Here is a 15,261-nt window from a genome sequence, read left to right as displayed (position 1 = left end):
TCTCATATACAGTCAAAAGTCTAGACCTGCCCCTTTTCTGACAAGGCTTGATTTTTAGACTTGAAAATAAAATAGTCAAAGCTATATGTTCCTCCAACTTCAGGGTCTAAGTAAATCAGATGAATTATGAACTAAGATTGTAGTATAAGTGTAAAGGAAAAAGTCAAATTGAATGATGTTCTTTCCAAGAGACTACAGATTTAAACTTGTGCTTGATACCTTTTGAGATGTATGAAGTCCCTGCAGAAGCCCACTATTTTATATCCACTGTAGCAAAAAAAAAAATTGGTCTCCTATTGGGCAGCACAGATATTTCAGAATTTTTTATTGAGAAATGTTTAAGCAAACCTTTCTTAAATTAGCACATCTCTGCCGTTTGAGGTTTCTCAAGTACCAAGCCATAAATCTTGCTAAGTTTAATGTGTATGTCACTATAGACCTTCATTCTATTATTTCCCCGGCGCTCCACCTGCTCCCACACCACTATAGGAGCCTGTGCATGATTCAGAGTTAGGAGGTAAAAAAGTCAAGATGCTCTAGCCTAATGAGGTTACAACTTACCATTATCCTCACACCCCTGACAAATTCTCGACAAATTCTCAGATTTCAGCTAACTTCAGGCCTTAGTGCTTCACAGCAGTTTACTGCTGGTGAATACTTGAAACTTACCAGAATGTTCGTTTTTGCAGCCATCTTTACCTATCCTCTTGGTGATGGAATTGGGTTTTATTTAGGTGGAAAGATGAGCGTCTTTAAAAGCATATAACTGAACCTTTTCCCACTTGCTTGGCGCCTATATTCAGTTGCGTTTCAGAAGCATACAAATGAAATGAATGAAATGTTTAATCCTCCTTTTCTGGGGGTGCTTGTTAGGAAGAGCCTTGTTAGGAAGGTGCTTGTTAGGAAGAGGTGGAAACCTAACGCATTTTGTGTAAGAAAAATGGATGCATCCAGAGACTTGCTGGCATCAGTGGGAAAATCTTCACATTATCTCCACATGTCAGATCTTGTGACTATTTTTCCAGTCCATACAAGATATAAAAAACTGCTACTTTACTAGAAGCAAACTAGTTTGTGTATGCAATCTTTTTTTGTTTTATTCCTCCCAGAATATGCAATATTTTCTACATGCAAAATTAAACTGAAGCATGTACAGATCGAACGTGGAGTAAAGCCTCAGAAAAGAAGGCATTTTGGGTGTTATATTGAGTAAATATATTTATTTACTGGATGAGTTTAGGCAGTTTCTGCAGTTATGAAGCATTTAAGCAAGCACACTTTATTTTCTAGCACTGTGGTGGAACAAACACAAAAGATGCTAGAAAGAAGAAAAATTGGACGCATTTTAAAAGTATATCTTAATATAAACATTTTATTCAGTGCATTTTTGTGTATACAACAAATAATAAACAACTGGAAGTAATTGGGCAGTCAGGCCGACTGCCTGTATATATTGTTTTCATCAGATTTAGCTTGGTAGTTTGGAACACATGAGCCAACATGGGTTAATACACATAGCCTACATCATGCAGCTCTAGTCCAGCATTTTCCTGCTTTCGCCCATGCAACAGATAGGTTCATCTAATACAAACCACCTCCAGAGGAAACCAAGAAAAGACGTCTCCCAAAGCATGTACCAGAAATAAGTTATGTAGCTGAAGGGAAGAGTACACAGCCCATAAAAAGGGTCCTTTCGTACATATTTGTGTTCATGCCCTGTGAAAGTAAGGGAGGATGTCCATTTCTTTTTTTCTTTTTTTTATTTCTTTTACCTTTTACAAATAAGACGTGTCCTATAAAATGTTAAGCCACCTAAAAGTCCACAGTATTCTTTTTTTTCTTTTTCTTAAATATAGAAAAATTGTCACCACAATAAGTTACTCAAACACATGACAAGCATCCTGGGAAGGAGCTTCAACCATATTCCTATGGTGAGCTGTATCGGTCAAAAAAGGAAGGCAAGGGAATTGAGGTATGACACAACACGGAGGGAAGAAACAGATCACGAGGACAGTGTGACACAGTTGTAACAGAAGGGAATGGGGACAGTAAAGAGTTATTTCCTTTGACCATCATCGAGCAAACAGTCTTAAAATCCAGCGCTCTGCCAGCGTGACCAAAATCACTTCCTTTGTCCACGGTTCCTTTTTTCACAAGCTCTTTGCTTTTCTTCATCAAAAATGTACAATGAAAACAAAAATCCAGCTTTGCCTTTATGTTGGCTTGTTTTTTCAGCAGCTTAAAGGGACACTCTTTCAATCTGTCTTTGGTTTGCTGAGACCCATCTTAAAACCTGAAGCAAAAATTAATGACAAATGCTGAACAATGAAAAAAGGCAGAGGACAAGAGGGAGGAACACAACAAATTGTTGAATAAAAATCCTCTCAGCTGAATCAGAAAACTCACAAAAAAAACTGTGGCAATTCTGAACAAGAAAAACAAAAGCTGCAAGAATTTCACACTGCCCCTTAATTTTAGGTCAGTTGAACATAGGGTTTCATTTTCCCATGCTAAAGAGCTCAGTCACTGAGCATGTGCACGAGGACACAAAAGAGCTACCATCTTGCTGGCCAGTAGCACAAAGTTGTGGCATACCAGGGAGTTTATAGGCTTTGTATTCACAGAAGCATGAATGAGACAGAGATCGGGCTTTACTGTAAGTCTGCACCCTTGTGGACCAGCACCATTACCGGCTGCCCTGAAAGCCTTTTGATCTAACTTCCTGTCTGTGAGATGTATGAATGCCAAGTGTTTGCATGACCAAATAAAGGTTACAGGGCTTAAGAACAAAAAGAGAGTAAGAAAATGGTGAAAAGTTGGTATACGGTCTTCACCAAGAGAGCAACAGAGGTGATAAATAAGGTTTAAATACAAATCAACATGTAACTTCTTTATTTTTAAGAATGATTATATGATAATAGGTTTCTTAAGATGAATTTGATGATACTGCAACTGATCAGGATTGCACAGAACAGTTTTTGTGTGGATTGTAGTCCTGAAACGCTGAATTGGAGAAAACAGGTCTGCTTGGATTCACGCTCTGCGAGAGGTAAGGTTTCGTGGTTCTGTCTCAGTCTTGGGTTTGGTTGCCGGGCTACGTGGATTCATTCTGGCTCACAGCTTTGCCTCCGTTGAGAACAGCTGAGGCACTCCGGCTCTTGGTGGGCGTGCCGCTACCAGAACGGGAAAACTCTGTCAAGTCATGGAGTGATGGCTCTCTGTACATCGCCACTGTGAAAACAAAGGAAAAGTGTCAATCAGAAAATAATCAAAACAATGTTATTTTTCCATATGTTACAGTGAAAAGAAACTCTTGAGTTTAGTGTCCTGCCATCTAGAGACCCTTGATAAAGGGAATCTATAATTTTCCGTATTCCAGTTACACATGTATAATCTGTCTGGTTTCAATTGCAATTTACATGTTTCATAGCATATTAAATACAATTTAGGAAATTCACTTTATCAAACCCAATCTAGCATTTGAGAAATGTCGTCCTTGTCTTATTTTTAATATTTATTGTAGTATAAAATTTGAAATTCTATGTCACAGGTGTGATGCCCATGTCAGTGATCCTACCACTAAAAATGCAGTGTGCCCATTCTGATGCTTTTTGTTTGGAAGTATAACATGTTTCCATGGTACAGTGGTTCCATACATAACAAATGCCCTGCAGAATGAATGATCTTCACAATGAACATTGCTGCAAACTCTGGAGTGGCGTGCAGGATGAACTTGGAGTGAATGTTCTGAACTGTGCATTTGGCACATAAGAATTAATTTTCTATGTAGAAAATTGGCAACACCCCATTTCTATGAGTGTTTTTACTGTTTTTTTCTTGTCCTTGACAGTGGTCTGTCTTCATTTTACCAAATTTCTTTCAACAACGCTGAACAGATCATATGATTATCCATAAAAGTCTATGAAAAATCATGTTCTGCACAACAAATATCTTGCATAACAAGCTTTGCTGGAACAAATTGCACTTGTTATGCTTAGAACCACTATGTAATTTTATGGTTAAAATGTGTCACACATTTTAACCATGGGACAGTGGCACATTGGCACTTTCTTAAGTATGAATTCATTCTAATAAGATGTAAGCATGTTTGCACCTTTGTTATGGATAATATTAAAATACTGATGTACATGTAAGTATTAAATTAGATTGATTGTAGTTCCATTTTGTGTGTTTAATCTGATTTTTTAGGTTATTAGTCAGATTAATTTCTTTTTTCATCATTGTTGTTAATTAACAATTCATTTTGTTTTCAAATCTGCAAGTTGTTTTACATTTGAAAGCAAAGAAAAAAATGACTTAGAAACTCCATTCAACCTTTTTTGAAAATGCTGTCTGCACTTCTGAGGTCAATTGTATGAACTGTTGTAGAGTGTGGAGCTTTTAGATTTTGAATTTAACTCTACAACCCTGAGAACTTTAGATTCTGAGTTTAAGTTATTTTTAATTTTTGGGACAGTTTTTTAGTAGATTCTAACACAGAGTCAGTGTTAAACTTTCTTAAAAAATACAACTTTTTTGACTAAAAAGCCCATTATTCACCTGAAAATCTGCACAAAGTTTAAGTATATGCGTATTGTTTTTTAATCCATCCCTCTTAGACTTTACTGTGTTTATTTTTAAACAGATACAAAACTTTATTTTTATTCAGATACAAAATGTAATATAGACAACTATGTGTTTAGATTCAGTTATATCTTAGAGATGATGACCAGTTTACTCCCCAAATACGATTTTGGAAGTAAAGTTCGTTTACAAAATGCTGATTCAAAGATTAAAGTATGTTAGCTTCATGCTGAAGTACAGAAAAAAAAAAAAAACTTCTCACAGCATGCCATTATAAATTCAAGAGTTGCTAAATTGTTGGCTTTGCTGTGTATGCATTCACTCAATCTGCATCTCAGCAGCAGCTTTCTCAGAAGAAACATCAGTAATCTGAGGTTGAGTCTTTGGTTTCAGGATGTTGTCTACATCCTGCTGCCCAAAGTGCTATTTGATGTTAATTCCTGAGGGATCCTGTGGCTGAAACAGCACATCCATTCCTTCAAATACTTCACTTAGTCAAGCAATTTTTTTTTGTTACAGGAGCAAACCAGAGAACATGCTAGTGTAAACGTGCCAATCAGAAGCAGGGATTTTCACTGGCAAAGTGCTGATGATTGGTCCCATTAGTAAAAGTGATGCACTATCCATAAAAAAGGCAAGTGACCTTGTGGTCATTAGCTGAACAAAACAATACTTATATTCTGTCATGAGCTTATAATAAACACAGTAAATGGTTTCTTAGAAAAAAAGCCCGTTGCCTTCATTGACTTTTTTCTTTTCCTTCAGTAAAGGCAGCTTTTAGCTCTACATATAGGCTCTCTGGTAGAATTAAAAAGAGGATTTGGCTGTTGTTTCGGACTAAAGGGAACTTCAGTTGTCTCATCTGACGAAGAGAGGCTGTGTCTCACAGGCTGAAACCATAGGACTAATGAGAAACTTGAGGAAATGCCGTAACCAGAGCAAAGATCTTCCTAATTGGTGCCCTGTACTTTATGTACTGCCCAACAAATTCTCCTGTTTTTTCCCCTAGGTCTCGCTGTCTAAATATCTCTAAATGTATTTTGAGGAAAACCAAACATTTAGGCAAAAAGTGAGCATTACTGTGAAAGAGCTTTCCAATTTATTAACATTTTGAATCCAAATGAACTTTTTTAAGTTTTCTATTTTTTCTATGGTGGCATTTTTAGGCCATCTTTTAATAATATTCTTTTAACAAGACCAAGTTAAGAAAAACAGAAGATGCTCCACCAAAACTAAATCACACTACAGACTTTGTTTATGAAAAAACGGATAGGTTTTAAAGCTTGACTTCAGCATGCATGTTTAATTCACCAAAGGAATTTGAAATATCTTTTTCTATATTTTGATCCTAATTCAAGACCCACTCCAATAAAAACTGTGTTTATGATGTTTTTTGTTGCATTTTTCTCTTAATAGAATACATTTCTAAAATAATTTAAAACTGTAATAACAAATTTAAAAAGCTCTCCTTTGTTCAGAAGTTCATAAGCTCCCTGCTATACCTTGGACAAGACACTGAACCCCACCTTGCATCTGGTGGTTGGCACCAGTGTTCGGCAGTGGAGCCAACATCAGTGTGTTAATGTGTGCGTGAATGGGACTGTGACTGTGAAGCGCTTTGGGCCTTTGAGGATGGTAGAAAAGCGCTCTACAAGTATACACCATTTACCATTTACAATTTACCACAAACTGCAGTCAATCGCAATCAACATAATGAGCACCCCTGCCTTAACCTCTTAATTTTCCTTGTCTGATCTTGCTCAAAATATACAGTTAATTCTCGCCATTTTTGTTGCTCAAGTAATGTTAGCTTGGGGCTGTATAGTGCTGTAAGTTAATGAAAAAGAATGGAAACAAAGGGATAATGGGATGTCAGCGTAGGTTTACTTCCACATGAATTTATGATGAACTACTTCTGAAACTATATCCTTGAAACTACGTTCTAGAAAACGACAGAGGTATTTTGACTTTGCCTAAAACCGGAATATTCCTAATCAAAAGACCACTGGGAATGCTTTTACATTAGATAAAAAGATTATTGAAGTGGGCTTTAAATTGAACGGGTAGTTGAGACAATAAAACCATCACGCACATAGATATATTCACGCTGAAGGGAGGACCGTTAGGCTTTACTTGCAATGTTTAAACTGAAAAAAAGGTCAGTTAAATTATATTTGTCTGTTTTATTTCATCCAATTTTTAATTTTTTTTATTTGTTTACTTTTAACTTGTCCTGTCCAACAGCTGGGCAGACAGATGACAGCTGAAGGCCTCTTGTGTTGGACATATTTTACTTTAACAAAAGGGGTTACGAATCTTCTGACAAACCAGAGGCATGTCTGAATAAACCCCTTTCGTAATCGAGGCCAAACTTTATTCATTTTAATCGTTTTTGAAAATCTTTTGTGTTGGACCGGACGGAAAAGGAAAGGGGGGAAGAAGAGAGTGGGATGTTGGGGGGGGGAATAGGACGGTGATCATAGGAGGGGGATAAAATCATGAAGCAGCATAAAGCAACAAGCTACTGGATGTTTATCATTACGGTGAGATTCAGATGTAATACAAATCTCAAAGGGCGGGGCCTCTCCACACAAACACTCATATGTTATAAACACACCTGCTAGCTGCAAAAATGTCCACATGTCAACATGTACACAATACAGATAATGTTCACACATGCACACTTATGCCTTCAAAAAAAACTAGTGTGAAATTTTTTATTCAATCAATCACACAAACTGCAAAGGTGAGCTAACACCTGTGCTCAAGTGAGTGTTTATTTTCTTCTAAAATGGATGGTGGAGTGTGAAAAGAAGGAGGGAGAGTGCCCAGCCACCCACACACCAAGACCCCCGCCGCAGCAGCCACAGCAGCCAGAACCCCCAAAGCCACACGGCAGCAGGCAGAGAACAACCGCCCCCCGAGCGATCCCATCCGCCACCCAGGCCAGGGCCAGTAGAACTGCCGCGAGGCCCCCAGAGCCAAAGAGCAGGGAGGCATGGGGGGAAAAAGTGTGCCGCCCCAGCCCAACCAGGAGAGCAGCCCCCCGCCGCACCAGGAGGGCCCAACGCCTGGCCCCACCCGAGAAGGGTGCCCAAAGCCCCAGACGAGCACCTCATCACCACCCAGGAGTTCTGGGCATCCCCCCGCCCCAACCCCAGGTACAAGCCAGGAACCCCCAAGGGAGACCCGCTCTGCGCCCCAGGCAGCCACCCACCCGGCCCACGGTTGGTCCAGAAGGAGCAAGGCAGGGGCACCCAGGAGGGGGGCACCCCGGTGGGGGGGGGGGGGGGGGGGGGGGGGGGGGGGGGGGGGGGGCAAATGGGTGTTGTAAACATGGCCCGACCAGGCTCGGCCACTGTTGGAAATTTGCCGAGGCCCAGCACCCGGGGACAAGGATCAGAACCCACTCCCCAGGGAAACGGACACCCCCGGCTCACGTGTGATGTGATCCCCGGCTACTGGCCTTGCCAGAAAGCTCAGGGATCCCCCTCCCTGCGTGGAGAGAGGGCCGCCGGGCCCAGGAAACCAGCACCCAAGGGACACGGTCGCCGTTGCCAAGGGTCCAGTACCCCCTACCAGGGATGGGGTAGGGGACAGATGGTGCAAGGTCCCACCTTCCTTCTGAAATGCTTGTGTGTGTTTGTGAGGGTGTGTGTGTGCATGTGTGTGTGTTTATGTAGGAATTTATATTTTGAGGGGTGAACGGTGTGTGTACTAAGGGGGTGCAGTTAAAATGGGAGGGGGACCCCTGCCAAGTAGCTCCCCCCCAACGGTGCATCGCAGGCTAAACCCCCCACCCCCCCCACCTTATTGTGAGATTATATGAGGAAGGGGGTAAATTGGGGACAGCTGGTAGACTGTCCCCTGGTGGTCAAACAGCCGTCCCCCAGCCCCCCCCCCCAGCATAGGGCCCAGGTCCCCCCCAGCCCAGGAGTCCCACCCCTCGAGGCGCCGACACCCCACACAGAGAGAGAGGAGCCAGAAAGCGGAGCAAGCCCAGGCCCCGACCCCCAGGCACCGGCCCTGGGAGAGCTCTGGTCAGGCCTCGACGGGACCGAGGCAGCCAACCGGCCGGGGCAACCGCCGATTGCCTCAGCGGAGACCCCGACCCGTCAAATTCCCAATGTCCCGTACCGATAGTGCCCCCCCCCCCCCTCACACACACACACACCCAAGCCCAGAAGACCGCGCAGCACCCCAGGCCCCCCCCACCGGGCACCGGAGGCCCCGACCCCCCCACCCAAACCACGGCAGAAGGCAAGGAGCAGCGACGACCAGGCCCCCCACCCCCTAAGTCATGGAGTTAGCTATATTTCATCCAAATTTAAAACATTCAATGACAGCATTGGTCCTTAGAGACGTGACAGAGGATTGGCTGATCCAGCTGCAACAGTTTAATGTCCTGCCTTTAAATGTAGAATTGCTTTGATGTATGTGTTTGTCACCACTTTGTCCAGTTCAACCTAAAGCTAACCTTAGTACATCAATGGTAAACCAAAGGATTGTAGCTAGCATAGATGACAGTTGAACAGCTTTCAGAAAAGATGTGTGTAATAGAGAATGTGCTTACGTGTGAACTGTCTACCCACATACTCCAATGACGCAGACCTGTAGAGGACGTCACTAAAAACATACTGTTGTGAAAGTGTTAATCTGGCTTGCCAGATGGTTTGTGACACAGAGCCAATGGAGGAGGCAAACAGCTGAGAAAAGGCAGGCTTAAAGAAAAAAAATGGCATCTTGGCAGGAGATTGGATCAATCGATCAACAGATCACATCAACAGAGAAAGGCCAGTTGGTTGATCAAACTCTTGTTAAGGCCAAGAACAGAAAATATTTTTGGCAAAGGAAAAGCTATTATTTTATTTGTTTGCTTGCTTTTCATCCGTTTGGATTTATTTGATTTTACCCAGCATTTATCTTGGAACCTGGTGAAAAAAAAAAAGACTAGGATTTCTGTGATGTGGTAAATATTATTAAGCACTAGGTGATGAAAGCCAATATATACATTGGTATTAATAAATCAAAAAGATAATGTGTAAGCTCTACTAGGGAATGAGAAGTCAGCATGTGGAATATATCTTTACAAAAATGACTTAGCATGACATTTAGGTAGTGTAGTCCAATTTATTTCCAATGCAAACTTGTATATTTAAAGCGTATGCATCACTAGACCTTCTTGCACATGGACGTGTCGTTATATTGTCAATGACATATCATGAAACACCTCTAAATGACAAAAGAGAGCCATGCATGCATTACTACACTAGACCAGGCTGACTATTCTGTCCAGTTTGCAGGTTCTCCGCCTTTACTTCTCATTGGGCAAGATTCCAAAGCCCAAGCATTTCCTCAAGGAAACCAAGGACCCTCTATAACCAGCTTTGCCACTCTGTGTGTGTGTAAATGGTTGGACGGGAAACATTCGACTGCAAAGATTTACTTGGCAGATCTACAGCAAAACTTTCTATTCCTTAACTTAAAGTCATCAGAGCACTTCTGTTGTTTCACAAAAGACAATTACTGTAGCTCTATTTGCTCTCGTCCCGTCTCACTTTTTTCTCTGTTGACAGGTACATCTTTTTTTTTTTAAGATGTGAGGACTGAAGCATTTTCAACAGAAAATGAATCTATTTCTTCCTCCTGGCTGGCTGCTTTCTCTGTTCTACAAAGGGTCCAGTTTTACTGCACTTACTGTCAGGATGGGCTGGAGTTGTCTGTCAATTCTTCTCTGATCAAAATAAACTGCTGAGGGCTGCTCATCAAAGCACTGAAGCATGTTGTCAGTGATGCAGCTGGGCACAGACAAAAGCTACTGGGCACTTTGCCTGCAGCGAAGCGTGACCAGCTAAAGGAAACAACTGAAGAGGGTTCTGCAAGCATTTCCAAAAATAAATTTAAAAAGTCAATTCACAACAAAAAGACTGTGAATCTTGATTAAAACTATTCTGGCTGTAAGGTTTTCTTGGGAACCTGTCCAGGGTTCACTCTGCATCTTTTCTCCACAGGGCTCTCATGTTAGCCTGACTGTCAGCATAAAGCAAACCGACAGATCAGTCAGTGTTCCAATGAACTGCCCCATTAAATAACCCCCTCAATTCCTTACTTCTAATGGTCACAAACATTTCCAAACCGGCTAAATGCATGAGTGACAGTGGAATATTCCGACAAACCAATCACTGTATAGCAGAACTGTACTGTATGCAATGGAAAAATGAAAGATCATTTTTGCACTGATGGTGGAGTCCAAGAGAAATTACTGAGTTTTTTTATCATCATGAAGATCCAATAATAATGGTAAAACATGTGAAATGTGCAATGTTTGCATATTCCTTATTTGTCCTTAAGCCCTTGTTCCAACTACATCTTAAATATACTGCAAAGAAAATGCATAGTATGACTCCTGACTTTTTTTTTCTTTTTCTCACCTACCATAAAACTGTTCCAAAGTAGACAGACTTACCCTTCAGAGGCTTGGGAAGGAAGTGGGCTGCTGGCTTGTTCTTCTTGACATGGTTCCCCTTCATGATTTCACCTTCTTTGTTCAGACCGAGGTACCAGCCCCTGCCCGACTGCTGCTGCCGGTAAACCATGGAGGAGTATGTCACGTAGTAGTTCTCGAACACTGACTCCTTGAATTTGCACTCTAGTGTGTAGTGTTCCTGGTGGAAGAAGCATAAACACTGTAATGTAGGTAGATGCTGATTGGTAGTTGGGAGCAAATTAACCTTTTCAAGGCTCTGCTTTAATATTTTTATTAATGATCATTTTGAAGTTACAATTTTAATGTATTGTGTTTAATAATGCAGCACTGCATGACACTGCTATCGATGTGACCTTTGAATCAGCAGATTTATGACTTGCAAGATAAATGAACAGTCTATTCTCATTTGGTCTCAATATTTAATGTTTATAAATGATTTTTCTTCCCTCTGCAACTTTTAAGTAGTGACTTATTAAACTCAAGCAAAAATGGGGCATATTTGGTCATTTCTGCTCCATTATAGCAGCAAAAACATTTTGTGAGCATATTTTTTTCTTCCTTGTAATATTTACTGTTAGTGCAGAAGCTCCTTACATATGCAGTTTTTCAGAACACCATGCAGCGTAAGGGTAAACTCATCCTTTTATCACGTTCAGAATCTAAACTCTATGGGATTTCTTTATTAATTTTACAACATCAGATGTGAGGGTTATTTCCCGTAAGGCAAGAGTTTAAGTGGGACAGCAGGGAGTTGCATACACTGAATTCATGAGTGCGACAAAAACTATGCTTTTGTCTGGCAGCATCTTTATGAGGATTCTTAGTCATTCAGGTCAGATTATCTCAGAAATCTGTTCTTTAAGGAAGCTGGACTGAAAAAAAGGTTCATCTGGAAGACTTTAATTCTGAAGAAAGTTTTGTCAGGCCAGTTTCATTTAGCAGGTTTGACTACTTTGCAAATACTATAATGACAAATAGGAACAAGGCTTAAAATCCAGCCGTAAATGCAGTTCAACAAGTTGGAAGAGCTACAACTAAAAACTGTCAAAGACACCTGGGTGTCTTTTAAAAAAAAAAAAAAAACAACAACAACAAAAACAAGGAAATATGTATCGTGTAAACCAGGGACATGTTGGCTCAGCCCAAACTGTTGTTATGGATCCTCAATGTCTCATTGATAAAAATAGAAACACTACTAACATCACGTCATTCTAAAATAGGTAGTGAACTTTTTTCTTAAAAACAAAGAAGCAAAAAAAAATTAAACTGGTTACTGTTGATCATTTTGGTTATGTTTCTCCATCCTCTAACCGAGCATTTGTACAATGACAATGTTTAGTTCTGTATGATATATTTAGGAGCTCAGGAAAACTAACAAGCCTTAATATGATCCATCTCAGCAATCCTAACCATATCACTTTCGGGTAATTTAAACAAAAACAATCACCACAAACAAATACAAAACTTGTGCCAAAAAATAATAATTAAATAACTGGAATCCATCCTGTTATCCCAGCTTTTTATCTCAGGATTTAAATCCAGTAGGAAAGCAGAATGTCTCTCTGAATGGAATTCTAAAGTCATCAGGGGGTGGGGGGCGGGGGGCGGGGGATTGAGAACCAGCTGAGAGACAAACTTGTTATGCTTCAGCCAACAATTGGTTTTGAAATTGGGTTGTCCTTTAGACAAATTTGTATTTAAATCACTGTTAATAACAAAACTGCTACAACTATCAGTGTTTCTTTGCACATAAATTTACACTTAATCCATGTCATGTAAGTGTTTTGTATATCTGTGCAGCAAAAAAGACTTCACAAGTATATTGACCCAGATTTTTTCTTTGAGATCTTTTTTCTATGATGAGAGTTAAAAGCAGATGTTTTGATGTTTTTATCCTTTTGCCTATTAAGCAAGACTGGAAATTATCCACTTCTGAACATATTCCAGTGTAAGAGACAATGGAAAAGCAACTTTACTATATCAGGGTCACTTTTTGGCCATAAGTTTTGAAAGCTTGACTTTAGCGTCCTGCAGTTTGGGTCTGAGACTATATTTGCGCAACACAGAAAATGTGCCATATTGTAAAACAACCACTGTTCTAATGGAAAACAAGTAATAGAACAAATAAATGATGACAGTGGAAATGACACAATGGATTCATCCACAGTTTAATAAAAACTTGAAATTAATTTTCCATTATTCTTTTTTTTAATAAGGTCTAAATTGTTTCGTTAGTCAAAGTAGAGTTGTTGTTTTTTTTCATCAGGACAGGACTTGGTATGATGTGTAAATGTATTATGATATTGTTGCTTTTTTTTAAATATAAGAGCAAACATTATCTCTGAGTTAGGATAAAGTTAAACAATTTTCTCCTCTTAAAATCTTTAGATAAAGCTTGTTTCAGAAGCATAATAACATAATTGGGTGGTATGGTGCATGATCTAGTTTGAAAAGCCATCTTTTCTGTTTTTCCCTGCTGCAGATATCCCACACATGTATCTAAAAACTGTGCCTCCTTCCTGCTGGCAAGCCTTCACGGCTTAACACACAAGAGACCATGTGCTCACAGAACTAAAGAAATATCTCCAAAAAAATAAATAAATAAAAATAATGACATTGGTTTCCAAGACAACCAGTCACATGGATGCTTTCATTGGGTTTGCATTCTTCTGCCCAGGGATGAGATGTCAGGTGCGATTTTCTTGACAGTCTGTGACTGGCTCTTGTGTCCATCAGCAGACAGGATCCTACAGGTATGTATGCGGATGTGAATATAAGCAAGAGCAGAAAACAGTCACTTTCGGTGCAGTAGCATGTGTTTTGACAGTCTGGGTGCATCTTATAGAGTCTCAGCTCAGTTTTGCAGAAAAATGTTTCCGTGCTTTAATGCAGGGAATTTTTTCTGATGCAGCCATCATAAATATGCATATTCCGTGATAGCAAAAGAAGACCTAATTTCTACCCCAAGTAATGCATATGCAGAAAAGAAAACGTAGAAATTGTGTAGAAAGATTTCCAAACAGTCCTAAAGGACAGTTTCAACTGTTGAAGAAATTTTGTTAAATTTGTTTCATACAGTTAAGACAGTTTTTTTTTTGTTCCAACAACTTCCTTGTTGGTTTTCTTTTTTTGGTAACACTTTATATTAAGATTCCTTAACAAGCTTTGTTAACGCATTAACAAGCATTATAATAGAATTTTTAGGGTGTTAAGACATTTATTAGTACAATAAGTCTAATAAGGTTTATTAAATTACTTAGTTAACACATTTACAAGCATTAATATTAGGATGTTTTTAAGATGATAATTATACATTTATTGGCATTATAGATGTCTCACACAGGCCTAAGTGTTAATAAGCTTGATAAGTTTTATAAACAACCTTTGTTAACAAATTAAGAAGTATTATTATTGTTTGGGGTTCTAGTAAGATATTTATTAGCATTATAGATGTCTCACACAAACCTAAGTGTTAATAAGCTTAAGTTTTGTTTACTAACTTAACAAATTAATAAGCATTATTAATGTGTAAGATGCTAGTAAGATGTTCATTATTAATGTCTTGCAAAGACTTAAAAGTGTTAATAAGATTCATTAACATCGGACCATTGTCTTCAAAAGTCCATATTACTAAACTACTAAACATTGAAACAGAAAACATACAAAAATCTTTCTGTAAAAGAAATATAATAATTTAATTCAGACAAAAACAAAAAACAACAACAAATAGGGACCGGTGTCGGATGGCGCTAGCATCATAGCAAATAAGGATAAAGTATTAGCCAACTATCCTGAGTGAAACACTCATTGCAAATCTTAATATAAAGTGTTACCCTTTTTATTAAGTATTCTAATAAAAGTAAGAAGTTTTACTAAGTATTGCAGAAACCTCATAGATGTTTGGTAAAATATTCATTTTTCTCCAAGAGCACATTAGCACGACAGAGGCTGCTGACACTTAGCACTCAATTTGCAGCAGGGAAAAGCAGCATGATGAAAGGCGTGAAGTTGTCCCTGTGAGATAGAGGTGTGGAAACCTGGTTACTGCTGTGAAGGAACACCTAAGCACATCTATATCTTCATATAGAAGTTATTACATCAACCAATCTCCTTTGTACAGCCTCTATGAAGTACAAACCTTGTGCATATATAGTCTTTCATCTAACTCTGACCCCCTAAATAAAAATAAT

The 15,261-nt window shown here is 39.4% G+C and overlaps 1 protein-coding gene across 4 annotated transcripts in view; it reads right to left on the bottom strand.

Moving 5' to 3' along the window:
* Positions 1 to 1,345: 1,345 nt before the first annotated feature.
* fgf13 (fibroblast growth factor 13) overlaps positions 1,346 to 15,261 on the bottom strand; it is a 101,061-nt gene continuing 87,145 nt past the window's right edge. For all 4 annotated transcript variants that reach the window (XM_020706451.2, XM_011479950.3, XM_004073108.4 and 1 more), the window contains 2 exons: positions 11,051 to 11,249; positions 1,346 to 3,231 (listed from right to left, as the gene is read on the bottom strand). In XM_020706451.2, coding sequence (XP_020562110.1) covers positions 3,095 to 3,231; positions 11,051 to 11,249 — 336 coding nt within the window. In that variant the 3' untranslated portion in view covers positions 1,346 to 3,094. The remainder of the gene's footprint in view (positions 3,232 to 11,050; positions 11,250 to 15,261) is intronic.

This window comes from Oryzias latipes, chromosome 10, assembly GCF_002234675.1.
Source record: "Oryzias latipes chromosome 10, ASM223467v1".
Classification (NCBI taxonomy): domain Eukaryota; kingdom Metazoa; phylum Chordata; class Actinopteri; order Beloniformes; family Adrianichthyidae; genus Oryzias; species Oryzias latipes.
Note: the sequence above shows the minus strand (reverse complement) of the source record. Positions and strands in the feature narration are given on the sequence as shown.